Source organism: Corylus avellana, chromosome 8 (assembly GCF_965113065.1).
Source record: "Corylus avellana chromosome 8, dhCorAvel1.hap1.2, whole genome shotgun sequence".
Lineage (NCBI taxonomy): Eukaryota > Viridiplantae > Streptophyta > Magnoliopsida > Fagales > Betulaceae > Corylus > Corylus avellana.
The window spans coordinates 5,521,034-5,533,375 of NC_142497.1; the positions used below are offsets into that span (position 1 = coordinate 5,521,034).

At 38.2% G+C, this 12,342-nt stretch overlaps 1 protein-coding gene across 1 annotated transcript; it reads right to left on the bottom strand.

Annotated features, from left to right (window-relative positions):
• Positions 1 to 8,115: 8,115 nt before the first annotated feature.
• Positions 8,116 to 12,123, bottom strand: LOC132163612 (Protein kinase superfamily protein). Its single transcript, XM_059573964.2, has 2 exons — positions 11,351 to 12,123; positions 8,116 to 9,602 (listed from the first exon to the last, which is right to left on the bottom strand). Exons 1-2 carry the CDS (start codon positions 11,971 to 11,973, stop codon positions 8,807 to 8,809), a joined length of 1,419 nt encoding a protein of 472 aa, XP_059429947.1. The 5' UTR covers positions 11,974 to 12,123; the 3' UTR covers positions 8,116 to 8,806.
• Positions 12,124 to 12,342: the final 219 nt, after the last annotated feature.

The window sequence follows — 12,342 nt, forward strand, 5'->3', positions numbered from 1 at the left end:
TTCTTGAGGGATTGTGGTAGCGATCAAGGCATGAGGTAGGGGATAACGAACTGTACTGTAGGTGAGAGTTTTGGGTTTTGTGATATTATTCTTGGCTCGAGTAGTCATAAAATGAGTAGGTAGAACTGTGTTGGTTGAGGACTCTGGTTGGCTTTGTGTGATGCTGGAGGTTGAAGAAGGTAAAGATAAGATGGGTAAAGGTGGGACAGCTGTATGTGGTTGATTGGCTGGAGCAATTGCTGGTTGAGAAGAATTCTGTGAAGGAGTTGACGCTTGGGTTGGACAGTGTGGGATCAGGCTGTGTGAAATTGGGCTTTGTGGGACTACGACTTCTTGAATTGCTGAAGGAGATGCTGCCGTGGAGGGATCTGCTGGGGACCCAATATTCACAGGTGAGATGATAGGAATGGACAAGGGAACATGCAAAATAGAATTATCTTGTGCTGGAATTTGAGTGGAATTGAATGAGCATGGAAATGTGGTTTCATCAAAACGAACAACATGTGAAATATATAATTGGTGAGAATTAAGATTTAGGCATTTATTGCCTTTGTGTTGAGGACTATAGCTTAGAAAAAGACATTGAGTTGCCCTGGGTTTGTCACGCCCCCAATTAAGTAGAATAGGGGAACGCGAACTTAAAAGGGAAAACATAATAATTAAGGAATATAAATATCAGATATCATTACATTAATACTAAACCAAGGAAAGATAGGAAGTCAAAAGTTATATAGAACTAGTGTTTAATATGAACATTAACAAGATCTTGTTTACATACGAGCTGGGAATCCAAAAAAAATAAACATTTCAAGTCATGTTAGGAGGCATAATCAAAAGCGACTACTATAGGGAGGTTATAGCCTCCCCATGCGTCAAATGTTCTCCTATATATACATAACAAAAATTGTGCAGTCTACAAAAAAAAAAAAACAAAAGTCCTCACAACAATGGCTTGATCCTTGCAACCCATTGGAATCTCAAGCTCTAAAACTTCTACGGCTCCGCAAAGCAGTAGATACATGTGTCCCAAGCATAAGGCCATATAATCGGGTCCTCAAGAATAAGGACACCTACGGGAAGACTCATTCTCAATACTATTATGTATAACGGTATCTGAAAAATTTAAAGGGAAAAGGGGTGAGTTCGACAACTCAGTAAGTAGCTACAAAACTAAGATGCTATAAAATATGCTATTCAGATTTTATGTTATAATCTTAGTTATGCATAAATAATAAAATAATTGACAATTAATACAAGAATAGCAAGTAACTTATAAGATGTACAAGAACTTCATTTTACTTTTCTTTCAAAACTACTGTTTTTACCCTTTTAACTCGACACCATAAATTTACCGTAAGCGGCGCACGTTGGCTTGTCCAGAAAGACCTATATGCTCATCTTGTCGTCACAGGGGAGAGCTACCAGATTAGGAACTTCCCTAGGTGAAGGCTACCTGGCCGATAGCACACACCTTCTCGTAACCGTCTTTCGGTATGCTTGCCATGCTACCCTATGCGGTACCGATCGTCATTATAATCGTGTCTCGAGTTAAACATTTATAACCATGAATGCACATATAACATTTCATATGATTTGTAAGCTCATTTGTAACTGTATGCTATACCATGAACTTTGAGAGCTCTTTTCATTCATAATTGCAGTCATGCATAATTCATGAAGTAAGGTAACTGTAACATGTAAAATTCTTAAACAATGATATGTGATTGAATAAAACTTGACATTAAAATATGAAAGGAAGTGCAATTAAAAATTATGTAAGTGAATTCTTCATAAAATCTCCAACATTTTTTCAAAAGATTTATAAAATTTGTTGGGGTTTTTAGTGTTGTGTCCCCTTACTTGGCTTTGACGTTGGGTTGAGTCGAGTCGTCATTTCACCTAAATAAATTGCAAAGATGAACTTAGCGGAATATTCTGAAATTTTTGTCTAAAATTTAAATAAATATACCCTTAAGATTTAATCTTATAAGGTACACAAATTAAAATTAGATTGATCTTATGATAAGTTATTATGTGGTGTAACACTATAAAAGACTACGTGTCTGTTAAAGGTGTTATAGTCTTCATCATTTATTTATTTATTATTTATTTATAATATATAATGAATCATGGCTTGTGATAATAAAACAAAACTTTTAAATTTGCATGTGATAAAACAGTTGTTAAAATAATATAAAAGAATGCAAATGACAATTCACTTGACTTGCCTTCACCACGTACGACACCATCATGAATTTTTATTTTTATTATTTTATTATTTATTATTTATTATTTTTTTTATTTAACTGAATATTGACTTGACTTTGATCATTCTATTTGCAAAATATTCCCAAAGTAATTTGATCTGACAGTGTAGTCAAATAAGATTTAAAATAGTACAAAATTGAATCACCTAACAAAACACCACTACAACTGAAACTGAAACTCTGATTCAATCATTCAAGTGAACACTCATAAATTGAATAATAATCCCCCAAAACTAGAGCTTTGCCTTCCAACAGAAACCTAGCAAATACAACCCCAACAACACAGAAAATGATAACAAAACATTAAACACCTTTTCAGTTAAGAATCTGCGATAACCCACTAAGGAAACACCCAACAGGAACATAAACTTACATCAAACAGAGAAACTTCAAAATAACCAAAGATCCAATTAATTCCAAAACCCCAAAATCACAATTCCAGCCCATAGAGATTCAACCAAGAAAATAATAAATAAATAACAGAATATCTAATGGGTAAGAGAGACGATTTCTACCTTGAAAAGCTTATTAGATATTACGGTGTTAAGGCTGTCATGGAAGAAGAAAGAAAATAAAAAAAAAGAAACAAAGACAAAATGACGGTGAGACTTTCGATCGAGAGAAAAGCGTGTAGAAGAAAGGAAAAGAAAAGAAAAGAAAAGAAAAAGAATAAAAACACTACTGATATATATTGAAGAGAAAAGAAGGACATTACCAACTAGAAAGATACTTGAAAGAACTATTTTTCTGTGCTATGCTTCAGAGTGTGAGGAGAAGGAAGAAGTTCTGGGTTTTTTATAGGCAACTAGGAGGAGAGAAGATAGCAACGTGTAGTCTAGTAAGAGGACAAGTGGCTGCCTAGGTGTCAACTGCTAAAACAACCGCTTATGCATGCAACACAACTGTCCAAGAGAGAGAGGAGAGCACACGTTGATTTGCCCCTTTTCTAGGGGCTATGCTGGTTTTTTTTAAAAAAAAATTAAATTAAATTCCCACATTAAGTTGGGGAAAAAGAAAAAAATTATTTCCTCCTATATTCTAGGAGACTTACTAGATATCTAAAAAAATCTCACCTAAAATCCTAGTGGATATTTCTATATATATAAAAATACGCACTCCAATAAATAATCTCATGGATTTACATATAATTTATTTAATAGATAAATAATATTAATATTACTTATAAAAGCATTAATATATACAAAGATGTATTATAATTCTATTTTACATTTAGGAAAAAATTCACTTTACCCCCTGAAGTTTCAGGGGTTTTTCAATTTGAACTCCAAAGTTTAAAAATTGGCAATGTACCCCCCCAATGTTTCAAAAAATTTCAATTTAAACATTCCGTTACTAATTTCCGTTAAATTGGACAGAAATTTTTTAAAAAAAGCCTGAGGGTAATTATGTAATTTTAGAGATTTCCGTCCAATTTGACGGAAATTAGTAACGGAAGGTTTAAATTGAAAATTTTTTAAACATTATGGGGGTACATTGCCAATTTTTAAACTTTGAGGTTCAAATTGAAAAACCCCTGAAACTTCAAGGAGTGAAGTGGATTTTTTCCTTAAATTTATAAAATCTACAGGATGTCACAGGGTTGGAGTTTGTGTGAGTTATAACGATGTAAATTTGGCCAACATGCACAGCCAAACGTACGAAGAAATTTATAATCAGGGAGACGTTTGAACAATATTTCAAATGGAGATTTATTTTTGAGCAATGGAGTATGCATTCGATTTATTAAATAACATGCAGTGGAAAAAGCATCATCCTAAAAATATGATGGCATGTAAGCATTGGATAGAAGTGCAAGACCAGTTTCAACTATGTGACGATGCTTCCACTCAATAGCACCATTTTGTTCGTGCGTATGTAGGCAAGATATGCGATGAGAAATTCCATTTGACATAAGTAGTTTGTTTAAATGGCGATATTCACCTCCCCAATCAAATTGAATATATTTTATTTTGGATTCAAAGAAATATTCAACATAAAGTTTGAATTTAATAAAAACATTGGTGACATCACCTTTACAAGAAATGGGATACAACGAAGTGTATTTACTAAATGCATCGAGAAATGAAACATAATATTTAGAACCATTTTTTGAACAAATATGGGAAGGACCCCATACATCCATATAAATGAGTTCTAAATGATTTCTTGTTTGAAAGTAAGATGATGTAAAAGGGAGTTGCTTGCTTTTGGAATTGAGATAAGCATGACATATCTCTGGAATTTTATTTGACATAAGTGGAAGACAAAATGAAGAAAGGACTTGAGAACAATCTTGAAAGTAGGATGACCTAAACGTGCGTGCCAGTGAGAGATGGAAGTACGCTCACCAATGAGAGCTAACGATGGCACTTTATTTGCGGAAGGGAAAAATTGGTAGAGACCATGATTATTCAGGCCTTGAAGCAGCACCTTCCCTGAACAGCGATCATTCAACAGAAAATAATGGGGATGAAATTCAAAAAAAGTATTAGTATCCTTGGTAAATTTATGAATAAATATCAGGTTTTTGGTAATGTGGGGAACATGTAAAACATCTAACAAATCACAATTTAGAGATGGAGATAGAAGACAGATGTTTCCAATATGATGAATGGAAAGCCCTTTATCATTGCCTATGCGATCTGGTCGGTTCCAGTGTACTCCTTAACTTTGAGATTGAGATTAGACAGATTTGAAGTTAAATGATGCGTAGCTCTAGAGTCAGGGTACCATATGGGATTAGGCTGCAGATTGCTTGGCATTGTGAGATATGCTTGATGGGAGGGCTTAGAATAACAAGTATAATTGTTATCAAATCTTGAATAGCAATCCAGTGCAATATGACAAAATTCTTGCAAACCTAACAAATGGAACAGCTTGAGGATGAGCCATGTGAGAACCACGACCATGATAGCCTGAAGTGCGTCCTCGTCCACAAGAGAAACATGAGAAAGTGTTGGAAGACGAATGACGTCCAGTGGATTGGTTTGAGTGAGATCCACGTGGGTTATGACCTCGACGATATGAGGGACTGCGTGAAGCAGTATGTGCACCAGCAACAGAGAGATCAATTGCTGTGAGGTTTTATTCTAGTCTTTGTTCATGAGCTAGCAAGTGACCATAGAGGTCATCTATGGATAGAGGTTCAACCCGTGTATGAACGAAGGTAACAAGTGGATCATAGTCTGATCTAAGTCCTGCAAGGAGAAAGGATACCATCTCTGTATTAGCCAGTGGTTTAGATACGGCAGCTAGTGTGTCAGCCAGAAGTTGGAACTTCTGATAGTAATCAGCAATAGAATCATTTCCTTTCTTGAGAGTGGTCAATTTGTAGTGAATTTGAAAAGTTCGAGCCTTCGAGTGAGACTGAAATAAGGTCTCGAGTGTTTGCCAAACAGCACGAGATGTGCCACACCGTGTGACATAAGAGAGCATATGTTCTGATGATGAAAAAGTGAGGGCTCCAAGAATCAACCGGCCTTACATGTATCAGTTTAGATAGGCAGGATTTGAGATATGGTTTCAATACCATCTTTTGTCGAGGACAGTGTCTTTGGTGGAGCACAAATGGTGCCATCAACATAGTCGAATACGTTTCCTCCTTTAAGTTGAGGAACGATTTGTGTGAGCCAATAGCTGTAGTTGTCACGGGATAATTTGAGAGGATTAAAGTGAGTGAAGGTAACAAGTGGTGGGGTTGAAGAAGCCATCATAAAAAAATAATAATAATAATAAATAAATAAATAAATAAATAAAATAAAAAAATAAAAAATTGCAAAAAGAAGAAAGGATATGGACGTGAGTCAAAAAAGGTCTGATACCATATAAAGTCTTTGAATTTATGTTTGTTGCCTTACCTTCAACTTGTATATATATAAGTTGAACAGTTTACAAGATAAGATATCTAAATACAATTGAAATATTTGAATGTAAATTATCTACAATGTTATCTTGTATTTGAACTTGTCATTTGATAATGAGATATATATTGAATATCTTGAATCTTTGAATCTTGAATGGTCTTTTTGTCCAAGAATTGTATATCTCTAATAATCTCGATCCCAATAGTTGTGTGTATGCATTTTTGTGAAGTTGAATATGAAACCGTATGGTGCATATTGAGGACTCTCCTTTGGATTGGAACCCCTGAAGTTAGGCTGTCCGAATTTCATTGAACTGAGCAACCTAAGGAAGGGGACTATGGGGTCCACTTACCTTGGGCAGGTTTGCCTGACACCTTAGGCTAACTATGGCCTGCAACCTCTGCTCAAAAATTCAGGCAATTTAATTTCAGGAAATTCACATACCTCTCATTTCCCTTTCTGTGAACTACTTTGATGTACTGTTATATTTTCTCTTTTCTTTTTTCTTTTAGTAAGATTGTGACAAGTGTTTAAACTTATAAATATTTTGGAGATCTTTATGCATGTATGTTTGAACTAAATTCCAAGGATGAAGGAAAATCTTTCTAAAGGTTATGAATTGCAAAGGACTTCTTTTTCTCAAGGAAAATCTTTCTAAGGACCATGAATCTCTTAAAAAAAAAAAGTGCGATATTTTAGTGCAAACAAAGGAAATATCAGCCACAAACCCGAAGTACCCAAATCTCACCGCAATACCAAACATGCTTTTAGACTAAGAAAGAGAGCATATGAGCAAGGCAAATCCCTTGAGATTTGCTTGCAGGTAAACTCTAGTACCACCAGCTTTATGAAATGAAGTTGAGCTTATCTCTTTTCGGGCAATTGTATTTGTCACTTGAATATGAAAAATAAAAATAAAAAATTTAAAATGATCTTTTTCACATATCATAATGCAAGACCTGTTGGAACAATATATATATATATATATATATATATATATATATGGTGTAAATTTAAACGCATACCACACTATATTTGTCAATGCATCCCATACAAAAAATTTCTATGTTCGATAAGAAGGTCATTACGAATTTCTCTGATGCAGTAGCTCAAGGCAATGTTAAATTGTGTATATAACATAGCTCAAAGCTACTTCCCCCCCTATGGTATTAACTACTTACTGGTAAGGGCTTTGATTGCAGGCAAAACATGTTCACTTGGATGTGCAGAGGATAGCCGTCATGGGGTCTTGGGCTATTCGGCTTGTTAGAGAGGAAGCCTGTGCGGAAATAGTACAGCGATTGAGGCTTTCTTTTATTAATGGTCCCACTCCAATTGGTGTAGTGGCCTGTAAGGGATTAATTGATCTTGGAATGTGGCATGGGCCTCAGGAGGTTGAGGGGGCATTGGGTGGGGACTTCACATCAAAAGACCTAGATACTAGGCAGGCTTTTTAGTCCTGTAAACGTTTCTGATATACATGAATGAGAATATTTTAGCCTTTTTCAAGCTTTTCAGAATTATTTTATTCCCATTATGCGGTTATCACTTTTAGGTAACCACATTCGTCCACATTCGTATCGTGTGATTATTAACCTTCTTATATTACATAATAGGCTTTTGGGCCTATTTTAATCATTTTGGCCTATAATGGGTTCATCCGTTCATATAATGGGAAGGAAAACCTTCAAAATAATAATAATAATATTAATAGGAAGGAAAGGCATGTCAACAAACAAAGATGAAGCGTTCCAACTTGTCTACATTATGATGAGTAGATATCGCATAACACACCACTTAAGCAAGGCAATGGGAGTTTTTAATGGACAAGTCAATCGGTTAAGAACTATGTCTCATGAAGCAAAAATCACTAGTTCGAATTTCCCATTTTCATTCTCTTGTGCAAATATATATATATATATATATATATATATAAGGAGAATAATATAAATAAATATAAACTTAAATTTGGATGATATTATTAAGGAAGAGTACAAGCATCATGTGAGTCGTCACCGAAAAGAAAACAAGACTTGGTCTCACAAAACCCCTCTTGCTCCAGCCCCACATTCCTCCCTCGCAGAAAACACGTCACGTGGGGTGGGCATGCTCTTCACAAGCAAACACGCACCAGCCCATTCGCTCCGTCCCCGCGATGGGTGAACACCCAAATAACTCGGCGCCACCACCCTCCCCCGTCAATATCACTGTTTTTAATTTTCGGGATCCAATGTTCCCGACACAGCCATTGACCAATTAAGCTGCACTACCAATTTTCTTTCAATAAATAAAAAAAAACAAAACAAAAAACAAAGGCCACTAAAAAACATACAACCAGGAACCCGGGCTGTCGCTGTTACGATCAAGTGAGATACCAAAAATATTCCGATCAATTTTTTCTGCTACGTACCCATCAATTTCTTGCCGTTGAGGGTAGGTTTTCAATCTCTCTCTATGCGATGGCAACTCCTTTCTTTTCTTTTACCTTCACAATAATTCGTCCCATTTTTCACTTCCAAGTAAAATTGCCGATGCACATGGTAAAAAGTGGGTCAAATTATGGCAAGTGGACCATATTATGCTTCTTACCATCTTTAGCACCATATTGCCCACTTGAAATTTCCTTTTTTTATTGAAAATCTTTTTTTTTTTTTTTTTTTTTTTGAGGGGGGCTCATTAATAATACTCCATAGGGGTCTCAGGACAACTTTCATCTGATACAACTTCTTTACTAAATGGTGGGGGGGTAAAAGGTGGAGGCGTACATCTTAACAATGCCCAGTTGACCCCTTGGAAAAACGGGTGGTGCTTGATGGCTGAGGCACCCATTGTGCACCCTAGTCGCCTGGCTGGGTCTTTCACTAATAGTTGTGATATGAGGTCCTTGGCCGTAGCTGGCACGGTTGGCTCTTTTGGGAACTCGAGGGCTCGAGCCACGATATTTGCTAGGGTTAGCTCGTTGTCCACTCCCCTAAAGGGTGTGACCCCATAAAATAGTTCAAACATAAATACTCCTAGTGTCCACCAATCCACTGCACTCCCGTGCCCCTCGCCGGACACGATCTCTGGCGCCAAATACTCGTGGGTCCCAACGAAGGACATGGACCGGACATCAATGGGCTCGGCCACAAACTCCGGCCCGCCTCGTTGGCCCAGCTTCTTCTTGCGCTTGCGTCTTGGGTGGAAGCATGATACGGCAGGTACTATACAATTGGGAATAATGCATGAAGATGAGGTGAAAGGAGGTGGATCCACCGAGCAGTCCCTTTGTGGGGCCGGGGTGGGTGGTTTCTGATCAGAAATTAACTGAGCCGTCGATGTAGAGCTGTCACATTTTAACGAGAGGTCAAAGTCAGTGAGCATGATGTGACCGTCCGATCGAACGAGCACATTCTCAGGCTTGAGATCACGGTATACAATCCCCATCATGTGAAGGTATTCAAGAGCCACCACCACCTCCGAAGCGTAGAACCTGGAGACACCAATAGATTAAGAGCATTATTAACCGACCAACTAATTATATAATTAAGTCAACATGATTGATTAAGACCACCCAGAAATTGTAGCGGGGTCCAATTGCTTTAGAAAGGATATGATTACCCCCCATGTTTGATGAAATTGCAATAATGCCAATATGCATGATTTCGTTGAGATATCATTGTCCTTCCAAAATCATTGGTCTTTGCATGATATATGCAAATTAGGTTTGTGATTAATTGACGTGTAGATAATGGAATAAGTGGACAAGGGGAGGGAACCTTCAGACACCCAGTTATCCCATAATGTTTAGTTCAACTGTTACTGTCCCCCTACCCCCCCCCCAAAAAAAAAGAAAAATCTTTCTCCTTAAAATAATACGAAAATAATCTTTTGGCCTCGTTTGCTAACATTTTTTCGTTTCTACCATAATAATACAAACATTAACAAACAACTTTAAACACAAAACACTCACCCAATCTCAAAATTACTTTTACTTTTATGTCATAAAAAAAAACGTTATCAAACACGTCCGTTTTGCTCAAAATAAACCATATTATAGCAATTAAGATTTAAAGAGAGAAAAAAAAAAAAAAACTATATGATACATCAAGTTCTAGCATGGGCCAGATAGGACTAACATGACAAGATTGATGAAACAGATTTGTTGCACTCTTTTGTTATGATGCTGTTGTCTACTTTCCATATCTGTTCAAATTCACATCATTATCACTATCTCTTGCAACACACTGTTGCATACTTTCCAAATGCGTTCAAACGGTTGAAAATCACATAATCATAATCATCATCATCAAAATCCATACATACATACACCAAAAATCAGTCCATGATCGACATAGATTCTAAAGGATAAACAGGACAAGACAAAACAATAAAAAAAAACAGGACTAAAATAAATTATGAAGGTAATGGATTCTAGACGTCGCGAAAAGGCAAAGAGAGATATTTAAAAATATTTCGATGCCAATTATGCAAATCAACAAGGGAACAGAACGCAATAAAATAAATATAAAGAGGCCAATATGTGAGATAATATTGGGAAAAGAATCCCAGAAATCCCGTGAAAGGCAACAGATATACAGGAATTACGGATTTCCTGGACACCCCTCATTGCCATGAAAATTGTTTAGATGCCCCCCAATGCTCCTTAAAGAGCAACAACTTGTATTATGAATGACTAATAGAAGGCTCAACCATATTAATAAATAATAATAATATGGCATTTACCATGTTAGCACCAACGTTGGTGTCCGAGTGGTTGACCTTCCATAATTAAATTAGTACGGACTAGGAAAGACAACAGAAGTGGCATTAATGCAATTAATACCGTAATACAAGCCCTGTTATTACCGGATTGCACTATTACCGATGAACTCTAGTACGCGTTGAATACGATTGGCTGGAAGGGTCAACCAACGGATTCGCGACTCTCGAGCTTACCTAGGCTTTCACGTAGCCGAGCGCTACACTCTAAGCATCGAAGAGCCAAGTGATCCCCTGTGGGACTCACACACGGTAATCCAGCTTCACCCGACCAACCGGTGGGCCCGATTATGAGACGCACCGGTTCTGCCAGGTGTTGTCCCCACAGGCGATCTATCATTTCGTCGTCGTCGCTGAGACGGGAAGGAGCGCGCGTACAGTGTACACACAAACAGCGCTCTCGAATTTTAAAAGAAAGGAAAAGCGAAAGATTATGATGTGCTTTAGCAACGTGCGCACCTGACGGCAGATTCGGGGAAGCGTTTGGAGGGCTGGCGTTGGCGGAGCACGTGGAGGTCACCGCCGGGGCAGAACTCGGTCAGGAGGCAGAGCCACCGGGGCGAGTCGATGCTGGCGTAAAGAGTGGGCAAGAACGGGTGGTCCAACATTTCGAGAATTTCTCTCTCGGTCTTTGCCCGGCCTTCCTTGCTCCGGCTAGCCAGCTCCTTCTTGTCCATCACCTTGGCGGCGAAGAGGCAGCCGTCGAAGGACTTCAGCTGGGCGAGGTAGACGGAGCCGATGTCGCCGGAGCCGAGGCGGACAGCGAACCGGAGGTCCGGGAGGCCGAGCTGGCGGGCCGGAGACTCGGACCGGATCCGGTGGATGGCGGACCAGCATGGGTCGGAGGAAGGCGCGTGGGGCTTGGTGGAGGCGAGCGGGCCGGAGGAGGCCGCGAGGGTGGCCTCGGAGCCGGAGCTGGTACTGCGGTTGATGTCAGCTGTGGTGGCTGTGGTGGTGGTGGTGGCGGTGGAGGTGAAACTCAGGCTCTGGAGGTCGTCGGCTAAGTCGTCTAGCCACGGCTCCATTTTGCACGGAGATAGAGAGGGAGTGAGAGAAGAGTGTGCGTGTGTCTGTGTGTCCATTGGCAGAAAAGAAAGGAAGTAAAAGGGGGAGGTTTTGAAGGGTGGGAGTGGGACAGTTGTTTATATGGGTGTTGGGCCGAAAAGGTTGTTTTGGGCCATGTGGAAGTTCACCTTTGCCGGGAATTTGGGCAAAGGGTGGCCTGGTTTATGTAAACACTCGTTTAGTCGTTTTTATATGGGAGAATAAATATCCATTCACGCACATGTATGCTAAACACAAACAACCAATTTTTTTTTGAGTATATCCATGCATACAAGCCTATTGGATAATATTAAAGCTATAAATGCTTAAAAACACCATTGATGTAAACACATTTATTTTCTATTGTTTCTGGTTAATATATGTTAGAATATTAATTAAATAATTAA